General features: G+C 40.3%; 2 protein-coding genes across 4 annotated transcripts in view; both read left to right on the top strand.

Moving 5' to 3' along the window:
• DMRT1 (doublesex and mab-3 related transcription factor 1) overlaps window positions 1-7411 on the top strand; it is a 117822-nt gene extending 110411 nt beyond the window's left edge. Inside the window, exons 7-8 of one of the 3 annotated variants that reach the window (XR_011362147.1) lie at window positions 2767-2805; window positions 6161-6207. Coding sequence is in view for 2 of the 3 variants with exons in the window: in XM_069961895.1 (XP_069817996.1) it covers window positions 2767-2805; window positions 6161-6315 (194 nt within the window). In the remaining variant the exon portion in view is untranslated. Of the gene's footprint in view, window positions 1-2766; window positions 2806-6160 lie in introns of all 3 variants that reach the window. The other 2 variants (XM_069961895.1, XM_069961896.1) reach the window with 2 other exon arrangements.
• A 9550-nt stretch (window positions 7412-16961) lies between these two features.
• Window positions 16962-22803, top strand: DMRT3 (doublesex and mab-3 related transcription factor 3). The gene is made up of 2 exons (XM_069964273.1): window positions 16962-17346; window positions 21261-22803. Exons 1-2 carry the CDS (start codon window positions 16962-16964, stop codon window positions 22211-22213), a joined length of 1338 nt encoding a protein of 445 aa, XP_069820374.1. The 3' UTR covers window positions 22214-22803.
• Window positions 22804-24564: the final 1761 nt, after the last annotated feature.

Here is a 24564-nt window from a genome sequence, read left to right on the forward strand (position 1 = left end):
TCCCCTAAGGTTTGTGCTCGTTTGGAAACTATGGTACACCCTTCTTTTAAGATTTCATTCAGAATGGGATCCCCTCGCAAGATACTTAAATTTCTAGTGATAATTTGTTTAATACTCTTGAACTGTGGACTAAATTTAGTTACAAACACTGGTTTATTTTCTATCTCTTCCCTATTTTTTGTTGGGTTGATAAGATTATCTCTGTCTTTGTTCTCCACCCTCTTTAGGGCTCTTTTTAGCATCCATATCGGGTATCCCCGATTACGGAGTCTCTCATGACTGATGTTGCACTCTTGGGTAAATGCCTCCACAGTGCTGCAATTACGCCTCATACGTGTCAGCTCCCCAACTGGGATGGACTTGACAGTGTGTGGCGGATGGCAGCTCCTAGCGTGGAGTGTAACATTTCCTGAAATTGGTTTTCTATGGGTTCTCGTCACAACTGTTTTATTTTGTATACCTGTTAGCTCCAGATCTAAAAATATGATTTTATCTTGACTGTGCATAAAGGTGAATTTTAGATTCCACGGGTTGGAGTTGGCATAGTTTATGAACAGTGGTATGGCAGGTACATGACCGCTCCAGACCAAGAGCAGGTCATCTATGTACCTGCCATACCACTGTATGTACTGTAAATATGGGTTGTCATGCGTATACACATGCTTTTCTTCCCAATAAGCCATGGCTAAATTTGCCATGGAAGGCGAGTGTTTCGCCCCCATGGAAACTCCTGCCAATTGTAAATAATATGAATCACAGCACAAAAAATAGTTATGAGTCATTAGGTACCACGCCACACATTTAGTAAATTCTTGAAAGTTTTCGTCATAGATACTATATTTTTTGAGATGGTAATCCAGGGCCTCCATTGCCAGTGTATGCGGTATACTGGTGTATAAAGACACCACATCCATACCCACCCAATGGTAGCTACTGGTCCATTCAAAACCTGAAAATATTTTGAGAACAGAGCCCGTGTCCTTCAGGAACCCTGGTGTGCGTTGGACAAGTGGCTGTAAGATGTCATCAAGCCAAGCTGATAATCTTTCCCCTAGTGACCCCCTCCCCGATACTATGGGTCGCATCGGTGATGGGATGAGACCCTTATGTGTTTTAGGGAGACCATATAATACAGGGGTAACAGGGTCAGAAGGACATAGGTATTCTTGTTCTCTGGCGTTCAGTACACCTAAAGCAACACCTTCCCCCAAAAGCCTAGACATTTCTTCTATGTATTTACTAGTTGGATTTCTATCTAGTAATTGGTAGGTAGAGGTGTCAGAAACCATGTTGAGCATTTGCTCCCGATACATGTTCTCGTCCATTACTACAACCAGACCACCTTTATCTGAATTTTTTATGACTACATTAGTCATGGCCCTGAGTTCTTGCACCGCAATTTTTTGTTTGGAGGTCAGGTTGTACGAACGGGAACGAGAGGATGCATCATATAACAATTTCAGCTCATGCATAACCCGGTCCTGAAAAAATTCCATGTGGGAGGTTCTGTCCTGAATTGGATAGTAACCTGGGTTATGCATTCTGAAACCTTCATGACGTGCAATTTTGTTTGTGGCATGATAATCACTACCCAACTCCAACAAATCCCTAAGGGCTACCTGTTCTAAAAAATTAAGATTGCAAAATTCATTGTTAACATTAACCTTATTAGGTACATTTTTATTTTCTTTTTGTATGTTATGCTCACCAAAAAAGTGTTTCTTAACAGTGAGATCCCTTATAAATTTGTTAACATCCGTGATGGTGGAAAACAAGTCAAAGTTCCTAGTTGGAGCAAAGTTTAAACCCAAGGAGAGAACATCTATTTGGTCTATTTGGTTTGGTTATGTTGCGCTCCGCAAAAAGTACGGTCGTTGTTGCCGATGGCAACAGCGGCCATACTTTTACGTAGTGTGAACATAGCGTAAGAGTGATTCTGCCTAATAATTAAAGAGGAAGTCAGTAAACTCACCCCTCCTCATGCCTCCTTATGCCTCCTTTGTGCTCCGCAACCCCAGCAACAAATTGAAAATCTGTCCAAATTATCTAATGGACACACAGGTACTGCATACAGTTATAGCCTAGTATACCAATGTTTTAGTGAAGTCAAATGTCCACATTATGAGGTATTATGTAGGGCTGGGTTCACTCTATGCTTTTTTTTCATCCATTTTTACAAAAACTGATGCATTTATGTGCATCCGTTTTTCCATTGACTTTTATTAAAAAATAAGGATCAAAACACATACTTTTTTTGCGTACACAAAAATGTGGTTGACCATGTTTTGATCCTTATTTTGTAATGAAAATCAATGGAAAAACATATGCACACAAATGCATCCTAATTTAATCTATAACTTAATCTTAACTTAATCTATATTATGCTGGATTCACAGCGTTTTTGAAATACATTTTTTTTTTGTTCCCCATCCAATTTATGCAACAAAAAAAAAGAAAGTATGAAAAAAAAACCAGATGCATTTTCCCATTGACTTCCATAATAAAAAAAAAAATATTAGAAAATCTGTCAAAAAGCATCCTTTTTTTGTGTACACAAAAAAGAATGCGTTTTGATATAGTGAAAGTCAACGGAAAAACTGATGTATTTGTGTTTTTCATTTTTTTTTTTTTTGCATAAAACGGATGGGGGGGGGGGAACAACAACAAAAAAACGCAGTGTTAACCCAGCGTTAGAAAAAATTATGTAGAGCGTTAGAAAAAATTATGTAGAGCCAGCAAATTATTTTCCTTATGTGTCTATTACAGGAAATTTTCAAGGGCTGAGAAACCAGGTTCAAGAAACAGGTAAGTAATTTGTATTTTGTGGCTGATGGTATATGTTAGACGGCAGAGGTGTAGCTAGGTCAGACAATCTCCAGGTCAGTCCCCGGCTTCTTTGTTTTAAATGTAGTTGCGGATCAGCATGGTCTTAGCTCTATTCGAAGCTCTATTCATTTTCTATGAAGCTGCTGAAGAGAGCAGAGTACAGCTAAGGAGCCAGGGGCAGATCTGGAGATCGCCAGGATGCACAGAGGTTGGACCCCCATGATATCTTATAAATACATTTTAATCAGAAAAACCATTTGAGGCTGGCTTCACACTGCCTTAAAATCTCAGAAAAACGTCAATAAAAACGCCAGTGGCCAGATGTTAGCTGGAAGTCAATGGAAGTTTATGATATGCCTTAAAAACTTGCCATTTTTTTGAGGGGTGATGTTTTTCTCTCCTCTCTGGCATTTTTGAGGCTGCAAGGAAGGTTTTCCCAAATGCAGCGTGCTGAGGGTGTGACGTTTTTTCTCCCATAGACTTCAATGGGATTGTTTTAGTCTCAAAAACGTCTTTGCTCAGCGTATGGTGTTTTTTATTTTTTTTCTGTTATTATTTTTTTTTTTTGGGGGGGGGGGGGGGGGATTCTTTTTGCCGTCTTTGTCTCCTCTTGTGGTCCAGCAACTAGGTCATGTGATGGCAGAGGAAAAAAGTTCAGCACACAAAAGCTAAACTACAAAAAAAATCATTCACACATAAAGTCAAGAAACGCTAGAAATAATGCCAGAAAAAAAAAACACAAACACATGGCAAAAAATGTGTTTGGCTTTTTTCAGGCAAAAAAACAAACAAACGCCAGACACAAAAGTGTGCATGAGGGCTCCCTAAGGCATGGGTCTGGTGCAGAGCTATGGCTCCATACACGACTTGTTCACTAATAATGCAGGGCTGTCATTATCAGTTTAGTCACTGTATTAGAGTCCCTGATGTGTGCTGATATCTGCACAGACCAGAATGGGAGCTACGGCTCATAGTGTGAGAAGTGCTGAATTAGACAATCCCTATATGTTGACTATTCTCCAAAGTTAAAGGAGAAGTTCCACCAGAATTAAAAATCGCAGACAGGGGATGCAAGAACATAATAAGGTAAGCATTCTTACCCATCCCCGTACCCCCGCATCACTGAGTTAGCAATTCCCGCTAGCCACCGGTGTCGCTGCAACATCACATACCCTGCTGATGGACTGCCCGTTCAGTCAATCAGTGACTGGAGCGGAACACTGCTGCAGTCACCGACTGGCTGAGCAATTCCTCAGCCGGGCCGGGTACATAATGTATCCGCCTGCTGGCTGAAAATGACGTCCAACGGCTGAGATCAGCATGCTCCGGGGCCCCCTGATTGCTTGAGATTTTTAACTTTGGTGGGATGTCTCCTTTAAGATGATGCTGGTGCTGTTAATCTGGCCCAGATTTATGTTGAAAATATAAAAGAATTTGATTTCTCAGTCTCACATGGCATGACATGGGTTAAGATGTAACACATATACACTAAACCACTATACAAAAAACCACTAGATTTATCAAACCGCATGAGCCACTGTGATAAATCTTTCTCATTCTTTGACTGTCTTAATTTTGCACTGCTTAAAGCGACTCTGTACTCACAATCTGACCCCCCCAAGCCGCTTGCACCTTCAGATAGCTGCTTTTAATCTAAGATCTGTCCTGGGGTCCGTTCGGCAAGTAATGCAGTTATCGTCCTAAAAAACTACTTTTAAAACTTGCAGTCCTGTGCCCATTGGGAGTATCTATGCCCTAACTTTGCACCACCCCTCAGTCCCCCTCCCCACCCTCTTCATCAATAGGAATGCCACTGGCACATTTTCTCCATGCTGAACACTGCACAGGTCCTTAACGATCCAGCCCATGTGCCGTGCTGACACAGGTGGCGAATAGGAGACAATCTGCCTAATGAAGAAGAGCGTGGGGAGGAGGGACGGAGGGGTGGTGCAAAGTTGGGGCATAGATACTCCCGTTTGGCACAGGCTGCAAGTTTAAAAGTTGTTTTTTAGGACAATAATTGCATCACCTGTTGAACGGACCCCAGGACAGATCTTGGATTGAAAGCAGCTATCCGAAGGTACAAGCGGTTGGGGGGGGGGACAGATTGTGGGTACAGAGTCGCTTTAAAGTGACTCACAGTTTTTTTTTAACCCTTAAGAAATAAATAGCTGCTGTCATAGACTATAGGCTTATGTTATGTCTTGGCATTACCTATTTATTAACTGCAAATTATTCCCACAACTAGCCAGTTATGATTTACATAACATATAATCTTGGTAATGTGGGGTAGTTTTCTGCCTTAGCCAACTGGGTGAATTTGAAAATAATAAACAGATATTCCCGTCTCAACAAATATAGTTAAAGCGACTCTGTACCAACAATCTGTCCCCCCAAACCGCTTGTACCTTCGGATAGCTGCTTTTAATCCAAGATCTGTCCTGGGGTCCATTCGGCAGGTGATGCAGTTATTGTTTTAAAAAACTACTTTTAGGGTATAAACCTACACACCGTATACGCAGCATATTTACTGCTGCGATTACGCAGCAAATACGCAGCAGATTAGATCTAAATAACTGAACACAGCATCAAATCTGCACCATCAAATCTGCGGCGTATTTGTTGCGTATCTGCTGCGTATACGGTGTGTGGGTTTGTACCCTTCAACTGGCAGCCCTGTGTCAAACAGCCGTGGCCTACAGTATTTGTGCCCTAACCTTGCACCACCCCTCTGTCTCTCCTCACCACCCTCCTCATCATTAGGAATGACACTGGCAGGATATTTCCTATTCCTCTGCAGTGAACTACACAGGTGCCTTAACGATCCAGCCCGTGTGCCGGGCTGACACAGTTGATGAATAGGAGACAAGAAGGTACAAGTGGTTTGGGGGGGTCAGATTGTGGGTACAGAGTCTCTTTAAAGGGGTACTCTGGAGAATTAGCCATAGGTTGTATCCATGCTTTCTAGGGCTCTTTCCAACTTCTGCAGCCACTGGTGCTCAAATGCAGAGGGTTCAGAAGAACCAGAGTGTGCTCGAGGCTCGCTTATCTCTATTGAGGTGCAATGTCCTCTGTCTGTGTATCCTAGGAACCAATAGAAGTGAGCTAGACTTTCAATGGACTTGCAGTGGGCCAATGGTGCCCATTGTGCAAGCTTAGCGGCAATACAAAGAATGTTGGGTGGGGAGATGTCTATTATAGAATACCTGCTACATGGGACAGCCTGTTGGAATGATTTGTCAAAGTATTTAATATATTGTTTATTCTTAGTTGTTATGTCTCTAATGTATTAAAAGACAAGTGACTGTTGTGTGTGTTGTCTGTTTGTGTGCAGTGTTTTCTCCACCAAGCAGCCAGGACTCAGGATTGGTTTCCATGTCCTGCAACTCTTCAATCAGCAGCGAGAGCACCAAAGGTGGAGCTGAGTGCGAAGCCTCTACTGAAGCCTCTCCATACACTGTTACTACTATTACCGATGATGGGGAGTAAGGTCATCTGACACTACCAAGAGTTTCACCAAAACTATCAGCAACAATTAAAAGTGCCTATGTATTTAAAGGCAGAGGCATGCTCAGGATCTGTTGCACCAGGATACATGAGTTCCTTTCTTCTGCCTCATCCATTGCTTTGCCATTAAATACAAGTTTTGTTGTTATCATAATGTACAAGTAAATTTACTTACTATTTGATAATGTTATAGTTACCTAAGTTGTGGTAAATTCTTTATTTTTTAGTTAACTGAGGATTTCTTTGATAATGGAGTCTGGGGAAAAAAATGATGGTTTGACCAATTTCCAACCCTGCCACATCAGAGGGGCCAATCAAGAGAAGCCAGCTTGTAGCCATATAAATGTTATTCTATCCTATGAGAATAGATGGCATTGTCACTTAATGGCAGTGCTGAGAAAAAATAGTGTTGTCCAGTTGGTAGCCAGTCAGATGGCTACTTTTGCTACTTTTATTCTTAATCAGCTGTAAAAAGAAAAAAGTTTCAACACTAATAGATACTCTATATTATAAAGATGGGTCTACACTGTGTCATATTGGTTCCTTTGTAGCAAATGCAATGTTTGAAGGCGACCCTATAGTGTAACCTGGGGTTGCAAATACATATGATTTTGGCTAGTTTTAAACTGCTTTTACTGTATTTACCAGAAAACCTTCCATTGTATAAGGTGAATATAGCCATATACCATCATTACCCAATAGAAGCCATAAGAGTGTCATTTTGGTCTATGTTAGTGTAGTATACATCAAGGATTAATGTATGAAATTCTATAAAGCAGTAGAGATAGAGATCCAATCTAAAGCTAGATGGATGCTGGGAAATGTAAAAGGGTTATGCTATTAGGATAACTATAGGGTAAATGGACAAAACAGAAGGGGTCCCCTGCCGAGAGTGCTTCTTATTGCTACTAGTATTTTGTGCTGTCACATTTATTTGTATGGAGCCATGTAGTAGCACATCTTTCTGCCACTGTAGGAGTACTTTTTGGCCCACGGTGAATAAAGGGATTATCCAATAAAAATCTTTTTCTTTAAAATCAGCTGGTTTCAGAAAGTTATATAGATTTGTAAATTACTTCTATTTAAAAATCTCAAGTCTTCCCATACTTATCAGCTGCTGTATGTCCTGCAGGAAGCAGTGTATTCTTTTCAGTCTGACACAGTGCTCTCTGCTGACATCTCTGGCCAAAACAGGAACTGTCCAGGCCAGGAGAGGTTTTTTATGGAGATTTGCTGTTGCTCTGTGCAGTTCCTGTCTCAGACAGAGATGTCATCAGAGAGTACTGTGTAAGACTGGGAAGAATCCCCAATGTTCTGCAGGACATACAGCAGCTGATAATGTGGTGTTATGGGAAGACTTGTGATTTTTAAACAGAAGTAAATGACAAATTTATATAACTTTCTGAAACCAGTTGATTTGAAAGAAACAGATTTTCCCTGGATAACCCCTCTAAAGCTAAACACCAGGGGTGTCAGCTCCCTGACTTATGACCATGGGTGGAGAGTTGGAAGGTTCACATTGAAATAGTAACAACCTGTGTCATCATTTTTAAAGGGGTTATCCGGTGCTACAAAAACATGGCCACTCTCCCCCCCCCCCCCCCCCTCTTGTCTCCAGTTCAGGTGTGGTTTGCAACTAAGCTTCATTTACTTCAATGGAACTGAGTTTCAAAACCGCACCCAAACTGGAGACAACAGTAGGGGAAAAGTGGCCATGTTTTTGTAGCGCTGGATAACCCCTTTAATGCTGGTCTTTTTCCAGAGCCACATTTCCTTAACATGTACACTAGACAGGTGCATAACTATTCTATCCATTTTAGATGAGGGCTTCTTTGCTCATGTGACCTGATTGTACAGTGTTGCAAAAAATTTTAGTGAATTGATGCATTGTGACTGCAATCTAACAGTCCTAAAATAATGATTTTTGGTCACAAGTTGCTTCCATAAATCTCAATGCAAGCCATGGATGATTGTGACTTGGCTGTCACAACTGTAATAGGCTTAGATGAGAATTGCTGTTGCATTACCAAGGTCATTGTGTAGCCCCAGCCTTATGTAAGTGCAACTCTTAGAGCACTTCTGTTCCTAAAATATTAACAGGTAAAATACAACAAAGATAACCAGAGCCAGGCCTTCACAGTAGTCAACAGTTTGTATATGTCATATTTTAATAAGATGTTCTGCTGTTTGATGTTGACATGTTCTCAAAAAGTTACTTTTGTGTTGGAAAGCAATCCATAATACACACTTTACATACTATGGGCCAGATTTATGAAAGGTGTAAAACAGGAACTGGTGTAAACTGCTTATAGCAACCAATCACAGCTCAGCTTTCATTTCACCAGAGCTGAAACCCTAGCTGTGATTGGATGCTGTGGACAGTTTCTATTTTACGCCTTTGATAAATCATGTTTACTTATACCTTTTATATGCATTACCTTATTATTATATGATTACCTTTTACATGCAGGGTTGAGAGTATAACAGTTGTACTTTCTATTTCACAGAGGCATCTGCCTTTGATTTGCAGTATATACAAGTTTTTACGTTTTGTTAGATTTCTGAGTATTGTTGTGTGATGCATTGCTTTTATTAACCCAACCTTTTATCGGTTAAGTGTACGGAATCCAGAGTGTTCATCCTAGTGTGGAAATGTTACAATGTGTTGTGTTCTTTTTCCACCCTCTGGGCTGAGATGCACTGTTGTTGCAGCTGCAATGAAAATAAAAAATGTTATTGATGACTAAATCTACCTGTGTGTATACTTGGTAAGCTGTATTAAAGTAGAAAAAAAAAAAATTACTTGTATTTTTTTCGCTTTGTGCTTTTGAAAACATCTATTTGATTTCGCCCCCATCTGTTGTAATCAATAACCTGACCATCTTGTTTTTTTATTAAATGTACTTACTCTTAATTTCATCCACCAGTGGTTTTAGAGAGAATAATGTGGAGTTACCTATATGGCTTTGACATTATAAATCACTTCTTGAGGCTGAATCGTATAGCGGTATCGATTGATCCTGATATATCACAGAAATTTACTGTCACTTCTGTTTTCAATTAAAGATACAATCAGTCAGATAATGACTTAATTGGATTTTACAGAAGATTGAGTTTTATTGCCTAGTGCTTTACGAGTTTAGTTAAGGGAGATCATTTTATCACACTTGTCAGCCAGTTACTGCAGTCCCTGTGCCCTTCTAGCGCTGCTATTGTGACAAAGCCACTCACAATGGGGCAGGGCGGGCTGCTATACTGATGACTATTAGGATATATTCATGTTATAAAGAATATATTGGACAGCAGAGATATTGGACATTGAGCCAACCTCATTTTTTTCTTATCCTTCTGCTGATGGCAGCTTGGAAATAGTGTCTGAAATTTTAACAATTTGCCCATATAGCCCCCCACCCCCTTACACTTGGCTACATGAGGGTTGCCAGCTCAGCAAATCACGTCTTCCCAGTGTGGAGGTTAATCTGGTATCCATAATACCCAATGCAAAACTGTCTTGGTTATTTATTTATTTGTTCTAGGCTTTTCTTTGAGACACTTAATTATTTTGATACCAGAATGAAGGATGGAAGTATAAGATGACCAGAGACATAACATAATTGTCAGGCTAAAGGTCTTTCAGCTGATAAATAAAATGGCTGATGCCAGTTCTAAGGTTTGTTTTTCTTAGATTCCCTTGAGCTTAAAGGGGTTATCCAGCGAAAATCTTTTTCTTTCAGATCAACTGATATCAGAAAGTTATATAGATTTGTAATTTACTTCTATTAAAAAATGTCAAGTCCTCCCGTACTTATTAGCTGCTGTTTGTCCTGCAGGAAATGTTGTTTTCTTTTCAGTCTGACACAGTGCTCACTGCTGACATCTCTGGCCGAGACAGGAACTGTCCAGAGCAGGAGAGGATTTCTATGGGGATTCATAGAAAACTGATATCAGTTGATTTAAAAGAACAAGATTTTCGCTGGACAACTCCTTTAACCCCTTAGCGACCCATGACGTATCTGATACGTCATGGTGCCGCTTGGGGTGTTCAGAGCGGGGTCCCGCCGGGACCCCGCTCTGAACGGCGCTGATCCCGGCTGACTCGTGCAGCCGGGCAGTGCCTCTATTAGCCGGCGCGGGTCCCGTTGCCGCGCCGGCTAATTAAGCCTCTAAGTGCAGCTGTCAAACCTGACAGCTGCATTTAGAGGCACTGCGCCGCACGTCCCTGGTGTCTAGTGGGACGGATCTCCCCCCTGCGATGCGATCGCGGGGGGAGATCCGTTCTTCTGCCCGTGCCGGGCCTCAGCGTCGGAATGACGCAGATCCCGGCTCGGCAATAGATTGCTATGGCCTGCAGCAGGCCATAGTAATCTATGACCGATCTAATCGATCTTTGCTGTGTATATACACAGCATTGATCTCTATGAGAAATCAGTGCTGTCTATATACAAGTCCCCCAGGGGGGCTTCTAGTTACAGTAAAAAAAAAAGTAAAAAAGTGTTTTTATTAATAAAAAATCCCCTCCCCTAATAAAAGTCCAAATCACCCCCCTTTCCCATTTTATAAATATAAATTAATAAATAAATAAACATATTTAGTATCGCCGCGCGTGTAATCGCCCGAACTATTAATTAATCACATTCCTGATCTCGCACGGTGAACGGCGTCAGCGCAAAAAAATTCCAAAGTGCAAAATTGCGCATTTTTGGTCGCATCAAATCCAGAAAAAATGTAATAAAAAACGATCAAAAAGTCGTATATGCGCAATCAAGGTACCGATAGAAAGAACACATCATGGCGCAAAAACTGACACCTCACACAGCCCCATAGACCAAAGGATAAAAGCGCTATAACCCTGGGAATGGAGCGATTTTAAGGAACGTATATTTGTTAACAATGGTTTGAATTTTTTACAGGCCATCCGATACAATATAAGTTATATGTTATATATCATTGTAATCGTAACGACTTGAGGAACATGCATAACAAGTCAGTTTTACCATAGGACGGACGGCGTAAATGCAAAACTCCCCGAAATCAAAACAAATTCGTTTTTTTTTTCAATTTGACAGCGCAAATGATTTTTTTCCGGTTTCGCAGCATATTTTATGGAAAAATAATGCCTGTCATTGCAAAGTACAATTGGTTTCGCAAAAAATAAGCGCTCATATACGTCTCTAGGTGAAAAAATGCAAGCGCTATGGACTTTTAAACTTAAAATGGAATAAGCAAAAGCGCAAAAACTAAAATAGGCTTTGACCTTAAGGGGTTAAGGACTTGGGTGAGGATCTGCCAACCCTCATAGATGGAGACAATTGGTGGATTCCACTGACAGATTTCTCTTTCTCTCTAGGATAATAGATACATAGATCTAAAAAAAAAAAAAAAAGGAAAAGATCTGCTGGCACCCTTACACTATTTTGAGGCGTTGCATTTCACCTGTTTTTTGTCACCCTCTGCTGCCATGTTAGTTGGAAGACATTAGGAAAATACAAACTACACCCACTGTGCTTGTTTGTGGCATTTGTTTTCACCTGGACTGGGGTTTGTGGGTCAAGAGGTTTGGCAGTTTTTTTAAAAAAATCAGCACCCAGTGGTATTTTTCAACCATTCATTGTGTGTTTAGGTTTTTTGTTTGTTTTTGTAGTGTTTTATCACATTATTTTAGAGAAGTCTATGAATTACATGATTAAAGTAAGGCAGAATTTGTAGGGAAAAATCAATCACATACCAGAAAATATGAGTGTAAGGAGTAGGCCTTGTGGCAATAATAACAGGTCATGTGATGGAAAAGGAATAATTGAATGGCATGATAAAAAAAAAAAAAGTTTAAAAAATGTAAATAAAAGTTTTTTGTTTTTTTTAAGCTTTAGAAAAGTGCATGGAAGGGGGAATGAAAGTATGTTTATACAATTCTGAGTTACACATCCAGTCTGATTTTCTGTACAGGAGGGATTGGACAATTGATAGGCTTGTTCTGTGCTCCTGTTGACAATGAGAATAAAATAAAGCCATATGTTTTTACAGCCAAAATAGACAATTCCAAAATAACTAATATATGTGAAAAGAGTGGAAGGGAGAACTAATGGTGAGTGTATGGGAAGCCACATTGCTCGGATCTTCCCACACTTACATATATTTAGGATTACAGGATTAGGACCAATACAATAAAACCTGCTTGTGTCTACTGTACAGGATCTATTAAAATAGTTGCCGAAAACCTAAAATAATAGAAGGACAATGTATTATGTGAATATAAATATTTTTTCTTATCTGATATGACAAGGACAATATCTGATGGGAATATATCATTTGTGCATCCTCCTCCGGTCAGTCCCGGCTAGTTGCTGCAGCAGATGCGCTTCTCCCTCCTCCTCGGTTATTATTACCGGATCCAGGAGCGCTGCCCGGTACACGGGAGACATCCCTGCACCAGCGTGGTAATGCCCTCCATGCCCTGGCACTGGCTGGCACTCCTTCTACACCCCTTCCTTGCCAGGGCACAATGGATCATACATTTCACGTGTAAATAATTGCTCTTGTGTATTGTATGGGGAGGCAGGATAAAGGGAACAGAAATGTAGGTTATTATAGGGGAGCTTTATAATGGGAAATAATAAATAACTATATATATATAGAGAGAGAAATAATGACACCAGTGTATATTCCTCTGCATTATGGGATCGGTGTTACAGCGTTGTATGCCTTTCCCAATGTATATAGAGGTGTTTTATGGTAACATACATTTTACTAGAATCTTTTATGGCATACAGTATTTAGTATTGTAAATAATTATAAATGATGGGTACAATATATGCACAATGTTTGTGTGTGGATGGATAGAGAGATATATTCGTGATACTGATCCTGTGATAACTATTTAGGGAGGTAGACGAGGTATAGGAGATTATATATATATATATATATATATATATATATATATATATATATATATATATATATATATGGTACTGGAGGGATATCCATATAGACCATGTAATAACCCTGTCTCCCTAGCAGTTTGACAGGATGGCAGGAATCCATCTTCACCAGGGGACAGGGATGCATAGAGATGCCCCAGTAATAGATATATGGAGAGACATGAAGCTGTGAGGCTATGAGCAGTGTCAGCCCAGAGGGCAGCCCCCGCTATAAGGAATAGCAGCTTCTCTATAACTGTATAGTTATCGCTGCACAGTGAGCAGCCTAGCAGGGGACAGCCTATCAGTCATCCGGCCCATTACCCTGTCCCTATCACTTGTACAGCCCCGGGCTCTATCCCATTCCCCAGCATGGCACCTGCTGTGAGCGCTGGTTATAGGACATGGATAGTTCCCCAGCCGCCTGCTGTCACTGTATACATCCTGCTGTGTACACACTGTAGCAGCTCCTGTCTGTGCACCAGACCTGGCAGCCAGTCAGAGGAAACTGGGAACCAATTCAGATGGAAAGTGCCACGAAATGTAAACTTATTAAATAAAGACCAAGCAACAGCATCAGCCAGAGAGATGGGAAGGTTCCTGCAGATGGCTGACATATAGCACTGCTTCTCAGGGAAGACCACAGGCAATACTGGACTGGCTGATAGCTACAATACATTGTATTCTGCACTGAGAAGTTTGATAAGTTGCAAGGCTATAGGCAGTTCCTATGTGATAGTGTGAGGCTCTGCCATGCATAGGTGCTGGGTTCCCAGACATGGGGCAGCCTGTGGCCAGATGCAGACCCATTCTCTCTCAGAGGCGATAACTACTAACGCCTTATAGTCACCTTGAAATTTCCTCTGCTATTTTCCAATTAACAGCTTAATAGCCCTGGAAACCGAGTTCATGTGGTGAAGTTTACCATGGCCCCTTTCTATGAAAGGCTTTCTGCTGGGATCCCATTATGTGCCTGAATAAACCTTTTCTCAGCACGCTAAGAGCACTGGAGGTTGTCAGGTGTTGGGTTACAATAGACTTTCAGGCAGGAGACATTGTGCCAACATAAATACAAACTTGGCCCTATAGGGGTATGTTGTCAAATAGTAGGATATGTACAACATTCCCAGCAAATTAAGTAGGAGAAAGGGATTAGCGCACTTTATCAATGGAGTGTTAAGATGTGCCCAGCAGTGTATACAGGGGGGACAGGGGGCCTCTGCATCAGGGGGTGTATACTGACGGCACACAAGAATCATTGCATTAGCTCACCAATAGAATACAGAACACACTTAAGATTTTTTTTTTAAATCATTATAATATTGAGACTTTTCACCCTACTCCTGAATATTCCTCCAGAATGTAATGTACAAGGGCAGACAATATACTGTCACACTGCCTCCAGTCTCTACAGCGAGGGTGAGGGTAAAAGTGGGGCGAAACCTCAAAATGATCATGTGGACTGTAATATTTTATAACATAACAAATATATGGTGTGTTCTAAAGCTTTATTATTGTTTTGTATGGATTGGAGATCTTCTTGTAGCACCATTATTTATGATGGGACATATATTACTTTATAATGCCAGCTCACTGGTATGGTATGAGATATCACATATGATAATATCTGGGAGATATTGAACAGGTATATACATGTAAAATGGTATATATATATATATATATATATATATATATATATATATCAGATTAGAGGATAGAGATAGAAAAGAGTACAAGTAGATGTGAATAAATTACCATAGTTAGCAAAAGACATAAATATATGTACTGTGAGAAATAGATAGATAGATAGATAGATAGATAGATAGATAGATAGGAGATAGATAGATAGATAGATAGATAGATAGATAGATAGATAGATAGATAGATAGATAGATAGATAGATAGGAGATAGATAGGAGATAGATGATAGATAAATAGATAGATGATAGATAGGAGATAGATAGATAGATAGGAGATAGATAGGAGATAGATACATAGATAGATAGATAGGAGATAGATAGATAGATAGATAGATAGATAGATAGATAGATAGATAGATAGATAGATAGGAGATAGATAGATAGATAGATAGATAGATAGATAGGAGATAGACAGATAGATAGATAGATAGATAGATAGATAGATAGATAGATAGATAGATAGGAGATAGATACATAGATAGATAGATAGATAGATAGATAGATAGATAGATAATAATTCGATATAGCATATAGAATAAATAGGCGTCAGGTAGAGAATGTCGGGCGACTCTTTTCCCCTCACCTTTCTAGAGAGCAGAGAGGTCGGGGAATGTATACATGGTATATATAGTGTCTTTTGTTTGGAACAATATGTGAAACCCGACCTTGCTGTGAAGCTCCTGTGAATAGCCGTGTAAATCATATAGTGGAGAAGCAGAGGACAATGAAATACTTATATTTCCTTTGTGCGCAGGAAAGAAAAGCTTGGTAGAAAAGTGACAAGAACATTTGTTAGTTGGGTGGAAATATGTTGTGCTGCTGCTGCTGCAATAAGGTTTAGTACTATGGAGAACACAAGTGAGCATGCTGAGCCAGGAGAATGGGCTTTGTACTGGCACTGGAAGGGTTACATGCCCAGGAAGGTGCCCAGGATTAATGCTCATTGCACCTCAGCCAGTATCCCACACAGACAACGCACTGGAGACAACTGGGATTTAATGAACTTAATAAAGTTAATTCCGAGCTGGGAAATAGGAGCTGGGAGTGTGTAGCAAAATCTAACTGCATGTGCGCCCTCCATCTTGCTGACAATCCATTACAGCAGCTTCCTATAACACAAGTAACTTCATAAACAGCAGGATTATTGTGCAATTCTTCAGTTTCATCGTTTCCTCCCCAAGTCTCCCAATAAATAGGTATCCCATCTCTCCCTGTAGGACCCAGCAGCAGGCAGTATTTTGTGGTGACTTAGCACCTGGGCACAGGCAGCCATTACAGCCTCCTCCTTCATTTATCTGCCCCATAATCCCCCTGACATTTATTCTGTGTAATAGATGAGAAGGCAGCCACATATACACTGCTGTGTATCCAGCTCACTATTTGTACAGCTGACACACTGGTAACACCACAAGGACATGGAGCATTCTTATAGGACTTGGCAGCTTTACTTTAGTTGCCGTAAAGCAATCTGATAACCAAATGGGATGCATTTTGACAGAAACAAACAACTGAGGATTCCAGTAGTAGTATATGGCTAGAATGTACTGTAGTAATATCACAGTATGATGGTTGCCCTATGACCTTTGGCTGCCCCAGCACTAAGCTGTTTGACCCCTTGATCCTGGACAAGGTGGCAGAAGAAACCGTCTCCCTTCTACCCCTCAGGTGGATGATGGGGGTGACCATAGAGAATGTGATGAGGTTCCCTATGCTGGACTAGGCTAGAGAAGAGGATAAGAGGCGGAGACATGATGATAAGAGGAGGGGGAGAGCTGCCACCTATCTCCCCCCTGTCAGGCTCACACTCACACAGCCGGGACAGGACAGGCAGCTGCAGCCTTGTATCCTTATAGTTACAGCTTACCTGACAAGTGGCCTGTGCACACCAGGCGGCTGGGGATGTAGCCCAGGACTCAGGATCTTATACCAGCTCAGAACCGCACAGAAGCCGCATCTCTACTCTATGCGGACAGCGCTTCTCCTGCTCCCATAGACTGGTGTTAGCGGCTGGACTATGAATGGTTACGGCTCTCCCTACCTGTACATGGGGGGCCCGGTATCACAGCCCCGAGCCCCCCTACAGAGGACCCCGAAGTGTGCCCGGTGCAGGAACCACGGGGTCCTCTCCTGGCTGAAGGGCCACAAGCGCTACTGCCGCTTCAAGGACTGTACGTGTGAGAAATGCATCCTGATCATAGAGCGGCAGCGGGTGATGGCGGCACAGGTGGCCCTCAGGAGGCAGCAGGCCAACGAGAGCCTGGAGAGCCTCATCCCGGACACTCTCCGATCTATGCCAGGCCTGCCCGCCGACACCAGTCAGCCCGCCGCCCGGCCCGGAGAGATGGCCATCAGGTGGGCACAGGAGCCGTCCTCTACCATGCAGCTGCCAGGGAAGACGGGTATGTACCACCACAGGCTGTAATAGAGGGTAATAATACACCATACTGCTCCTAATAATAACTATGCCACATAGCCAACACAATGATAATAATAGAGACCCAAAGGCTGCTGGGGACAGAGGATAGACGCATCGGTCAACTATACAAACGTATATGCGAGGAGGAGACATAACAATACATTTATTCTGGAAGAGATTAGGAAAATAAATACCATGCATGTCTTATCGCCTATTTATTTATGTATCTATTTATGTATATACAGTATCTAATATCTATCTATCTATCTCCTATCTATCTATCTATCTATCTATCTATCGCTCTATCAATCACCTATTTGTCTGTATATCTATCTATCCATCCATCTCCAGTATGTCTTGCTTAGGTGCCATACATTAAAGTGCAAAGCAAATTTCCCAGCCTTTAATGTAAAACTCCTCTTTTCTTTCCTGGTCATTGATATAAATTTAATTGAATGATGTAACATATCAAAGATGGAACAAGTTACTATTTATCAATATCATCTAGACCCATAGTTTTGCCCCGGTGCCATCCCAGCCTCCTATCTGGCCGGTGTCAGTGATCGGGGATAAGTGGCATTTCCTGGGCACACATTGGCAGCTGCCAGGACTGCCCGGTGCCCCTAGCTGCAGGGTGTGGATACAATCACTGTGTATGAAGCTGCTGTCAGTCGCTGCCGATGCGGTTTATCACATTATGAGTTATTATAAGTCCCCGGGCCACTTCTCAGCTCAGATGAAGGAGACAAGTAGTGGGGCATAGTGATACATTGCTCAAGGAGGAAAGCAAGGGTAGCCTCAACCCGTGCCAAAACATGTCACCGGGAGTACGGGGGATCAAGTTACCGGAGAACTCCGAGCATCCTCCCTCATGTCACCGGGAGTACGGGGGATCAAGTTACCGGAGAACTCCGAGCATCCTCCCTCATGTCACCGGGAGTACGGGGGATCAAGTTACCGGAGAACTCCGAGCATCCTCCCTCATGTCACCGGGAGTACGGGGGATCAAGTTACCGGAGAACTCCGAGCATCCGCTCTCAGAGACAGGATGCTCCACACACACTTCGTGCAGGACCGGGAGCCGGGAGAGAGAACCGACAGATACATGCATCGCGATCCAGTAGAGATAGATATGAGATACAGCTGATAAATACATTGATAAACGTATAAATACGCGGATAGACAGGTAAATATAGAAATAGATATGAGCTACGTATGTACATGCAGAACGAAACAATACAATACAATACTAAATAGCATAGTTTCATTCAAAAGGAAATGAAGAAGACGATAATTTTGTCAATTTAGCTCAATATATATTCAACATATACTAATGGTGCGTTTACACAGAAAGATTTATCTGACAGATTTTTGAAGCCAAAGCCAGGTATGGATTTGAAAAGAGGAGAGATTCCAGCCTTTCCTTTATTACCCGTTCCCTTTTTATAGTCTGTTCCTGGCTTTGGCTTCAAAGATCTATAACATTTATTTTTATCCAAGTAAATGTGTGTCTGTTAAATCTATCAATCTATCTATCTATCTATCTATCTATCTATCTATCTATCTATCTATCTATCTATCTATCTGTCTATCTCCTATCTATCTTGCTTTCTTTAGATATAATACTACATATATATATATATATATATATATATATATATATATATATATATATATATATATATATATTGATACAATGTATATGTATAATAGAAGAAACAAAAAGATGCCTGGCTACTTTACCACCACAAGTTCCTATGCATGAGTGATATCATTGAGTGCAGTGGTGAGGAGGAGCGGTGCTTTACCATCTATACAAGCCCTCCTTCTCTGTGGGGAGGACAGTGACCTGTATGGGCACCTTGTTGTATCCCGGGGGTCCATTGGTATCAGTGTAATGCAATGTGTCCTCTGAGTGATGAGCCCAATATAGTGCAGGCTCCCTGGGGATCGGGCAGTGCTCTCACTCTTTCATTCACTACTAGATTAGTAGACAGCACAACAAATATTTGGAATAAGAAATATATTTTTTTTTATCATATTACTAGATTTCCTTTGTAAGATAAAATAATGGGATTTATAATATTAAAAAAATGACTTATAAGATATGGTACTACTATTGCAGCTCCTCTTCTTCTTCAGCAGCAGGTTGTATGTGTATATTGCGAGTTCTCTCCCATAATATACTGGACAGAGTGCAGGATTTCAGACGTATGTAAAAAAAACCTTATTCAGTTATCAAGGCTCGGGAAAGCTCTTTACTGCTTATTGGAAAAATAGTGTAAAGTCCCGCGTGTTATTTACTCCTGTGCATTAGCATTATTTTTATTATCAATAAAAAAATTTTTGTATAAGTTTGGTTTGTTGCTTCAAACAGTAAAAACAGAATATTTTTTCAATTTTCAAGTACCACTTTTGTGCAGGCAGATACATATACTTGAAAGAAATTGATTAAAATGTTAATAACCAGATGCTAATAATTATTATATAAAATAATTATAATTATAGTGGGCTAAGGATGTTCACCAATATTCATTGTCAGATTGGTTATCTCAGGTAGCTATATACCAACAGTGTCATTTATATAATGCAATTTTTGCAATCTGTATCTGTCAGTGTGGGGCTGTGTTCACACAATGGATTAAAATTGGACATGAATTTGGGAGGCAGATTTGTTGCAGGTGTGCAGCAGATTCATATAAGGATCTTGTCATAGGCTAGGTTTACACATAGTATTTCTATCTTTTTTTCAACCAAAACCAGAAGTGGGTTGAAAAAAAACAGAAATTGGGCAAACCTTTCCATTATAATTTTTTCCTGTCAGTTCCACTCCTGGATTTGGTTGAAAAAAACAGTGACTAAAAAGACTGATGGAAATACTATGTGTTACCATACAGCTATTCATCCATGTAACCCTGTAAATAAGTTAAATTCCATTTATTTCCACAACAGATTTTTTTTCTGAACCGCAGAGATGTTCCACTGTAGGTAGATGGGGTTATGGAAACCCTATTCACATGTATTAGATGTAGATTGATGTCAGATTTAATAGTTTCTAAGCAAAATATGTGTTAAAATCCATGTAAATAAAAGACTTATATGCTCATACCCTGAGGCCATCTAAGAAAATAAAAAAAATATTCTATGGGCATACCCTTGGGTGTGTTCAATTTTTTTTCTTTTTCCCCATGTGGATTTTGATGTGTTTTATGCACTTAAATCTGTGAGATATCTGATGGCAATCTGCTCCCCATCAAAATGTCCTCAGTAGAAATAAGTGTTATATCCCTTATCTGTGTGTAATGCTAAAAATGACCCATTAAATGACAATAGGGCTAATCCTTCTATGCATCTGCTGTAGATTTGATGCATAAATGATAAATTAGAGGCACAGATTATAATCCATTGTGTTTATACATCTTTGTAGTGTCCCATCAGATAGATAGATACAAATATTTTTTTTAAACAAATTGTTATAATAATATTTATAGTTATACTAGAGTGTTTGTTTTTTTGTTTAATTTTCAGAAATTAATAAAAAAAAAATGTAAATTATAAAGATAAGATTTATGCTTTTGGAAACCCTTCTGATTTAGACAAAAAAATACTGCTACAAAAACTGCACTGGCATTAAAAACAAAAAAAAGACACAGGTCAATCTCCCTTAGTGATAAAGATTTTTTTTTTTCATTTGTTTTTTCTGTAAATATTGGTTCATGAGCTCTTTGGCTTCTATAATTAATTGGTCATAGGAATATTATCCCCAGGAGTATTTATATATTCAAAAGAATATAGAGTACAATAATAATATATACTGAAATTCATACATGTATAATGTATATGCCTTATAAGCAAGTGTTTAACTATTTTTTTCTGTTGGGTTCCCTGATTTTTCAGATCTGTCAGAGGAGAGATTAGGTGACAGCAGCGGTACTGACAATGGAGAAAGCTACAGTGACAAAGATACAGATCAAAGGTCTCCCCCAGATGTGAAGCCTTGCTGTACCCCAGAAAGCCCTGAAGTGGTATCAGTGGATGAGTCAGGCTATCCAGCACAAAAGAATTGCAGCAGTGCTGAAAGTACACCAGATAGCCCCAAGTACCAAGCAGAGCACAACCATCTTATTATTGAGGGCTCCTCTGGCACAGTGTCTTTGCCATTTAGCTTGAAGTCCAACAGACCTCCTCTAGAGGTACTTAAGAAAATATTTCCAAGCCAAAAACCTACTGTGCTAGAACTTATCTTAAAAGGATGTGGGGGTGACCTTGTTGGTGCTGTAGAAGTCCTTCTATCAAGCAGATCTTCTATGACAGGAGAGAGAACTGCAACTGATCCAGATGGCATTATGTTACCTTCTAATGGTCACCTTTTCGAGCATACCCTTGGCTCATATCCATTGTCTTCCTCCAAGTGGTCAGTGGGATCAGCCTTCAGAGTACCAGATACACTCCGTTTCTCAGCAGATTCTAACAATGTGGTTCCAAATCCACTAGCTGTGCCCTTACAGCATCCCTTCCCACAACCACCCAGGTACCCACTACTACTGAGGAACACTTTAGCAAGGAACCAGTCTAGCCCCTTTCTGCCCAATGATGTTACTTTATGGAACACAATGACTCTACAACAACAATACCAACTTAGGTCTCAGTATGTAAGTCCTTTCTCTGGAACTTCCTCCAGTGTCTTCAGGAGCTCACCTGTCCTTCCCCCAAGACCTCCTGAAGATCCCAGGATCCCTGGCTCTGAAGACAATTGTTCTATTGTAGTAAAGCAGCCCATTTACACAGAGGAAGACTATGAGGAGAGATCAGATTCAGCTGATTCTAGAATACTCAACAGTTCTTCTTAACAGACAACGGTGGTCGTACACACATCTGCATAAGACTGAAAGACACATTTTATTTAATAGGCCAATATTCATTGCACTTATGGAAGCAATAAATAGTGTATACTCTTTTTTTTTTTTTTTTTTGCTGTGGGACTGTGTAAATAATATTTGGCTAGATCACCTGCCTGATGTATAGAATTATTCTTAAGAGACTGAGGACCTATGTATTGTATTCTAGAATAGCATTCTACAAGGGTCAATGAAATATACAGCTGAATATGTAGCTGAAAATACTCTGATTCGACATTCAGTGTTGTTTCTAAGTATTTATAGTCTCTAATAACTGTTATAAGTAAGAGGGACATCAATTAAATATGCAAATCTTATGCACAGTCTGTTCACAGAGAAAACATATGTGATGATAATATAATACTACAAACAATATGTGAACTGCATGAAATGTATTGTTAAATGAGGCCAGGATGAACATTGTCAGGTTAATGTAGCATGCTGAGAACTCTAGATGAAATAAAAATGATGATGAGCATGTCATTTATTATTGTAGTTTGTCAAATGAAATGAGCGCACACCTATGAACAAGCCATCTGCATGCTGGGAATCTCAGTCACTCAACAAGTGTATTCAGGGGAGCAGATTGTTGATAATGTATTCCAGCTTTTTCTTTGTTTTGTTTGAATAAAGTTTATGTTGAAATAATAATAAATGGTAGTCCCAAACACATTAAAATATTTTGTAGAAAATATATGGGATTTTTAGGAAGAGGTAAGCTAGAAGAATAGGCCATCAACGTCATAGATAGACTATATCTTGTACAATCACAAGACCCAGTAAGTGAGTATAACATGATCCTTACTGTTAAATGAAAAGATTAAAGGTGAAAACACATTCTTTTGGAAACTAACGAGATGAAGTTAAAAATGCAACTGCAACACGAATTGATCTGGTATTTCAACTCCAAATTACAGTATTTGAGAACGCTATGACATATTGAGATGATGTTTTTACTGGCATTGTATTATTTTTACTGACATGATATTGTTATGTACTAAAATACCCTACATGATGGTGTTATATGATGTAGAAGTCATTCATCTATACGGTGAGATGTCTTCATCATGTATGATTATGTAATTGTGGAACTACCCTTAGCTATGTGCGACCAGTGCGGTCTCACAGGGCGACACGGCCTCCAGACTGTCAGGGAGGAGCACCATCAGGATGGGTAAGTAACGTCACTAGAGCGCCGCCTGCAGAACAGAAAAGAGGAGGTGCGCAGGAGAAGCCAGGTGAGTATTGATGTATTTTTTTTTTTAATATTACGGAGGATGCCTACATGGGTGGGGAGTAAGAAGGGGGTAACTACCAATGGGATGTTAACATGGTAGATGCTGCTATTAGTTGTGGGGATTTACAACCGGGGCATAACTACTGTACCTACAGGGGCATAACATTTACCGGGGGAACTTCCTACAGGGGGATGTTTACTTACTAGGGGTGTTAGCTGCATTGGGAGGACTACCTAATAGGGCTCTACATAATGTATGGATACACAGAGGGGGCCTAACTAGTAAATGAATGCATAGAGGGGGCCTAACTACTACTATACACAGAGGGGCTTAAAGAGGTTTTCTGATGGTGCGTTTACACAGAGAGATTTATCTGACAGAAATTTTAAGCCAAACCCAGGAATGGATTTGAAAAGAGGAGAAATGTCAGTTTTTCCTTTATGACCTGTTGCTGTCAGAATTTCAGCAACATCTAGTAACATGCTGCTCCTATCAGAAATGGCCGCTCAGCATAAACTCTATACTGACTATGCTGATTGTCCATTTATGGTGGGAGTGGTACGTCAACAGATGTGGCTGAAATGCTGGCAGTAGTGAAAAGTGGGTGGGCCAGGATCTGGCAGCTGCGGGGTAGTGAGACAGGTATGTATACATCACTGTCATATCCATCAACTCTGATCAGAGAAGACATCACTTGTGAGTAACTGGATATAAGTCACTGTTATTATTTATACAGTCTAAGGAGCCTGTGTAGAGCTGGTATCTACCAGTATATGGTCATTAAAAAGGGGGATGTATACACACATGCATGTTACATATACACCAACAGTACTAAAACACACACTCATACACACATGACATAGATACACACATATATACAGTAAAGACATAAACTCATGCACATATACAGTCACATGACAGATACATATGCACATATACAGACACATGACATAGATACAAACATGCATGTATAAAGTCACATGACATACATATGCACATACACAGACAGCTGACATAAATACACACATATGCACATATACAGTACAGACACATGACATAAATACA

Source organism: Dendropsophus ebraccatus, chromosome 3 (genome assembly GCF_027789765.1).
Source record: "Dendropsophus ebraccatus isolate aDenEbr1 chromosome 3, aDenEbr1.pat, whole genome shotgun sequence".
NCBI classification, from domain to species: Eukaryota; Metazoa; Chordata; class Amphibia; order Anura; family Hylidae; genus Dendropsophus; species Dendropsophus ebraccatus.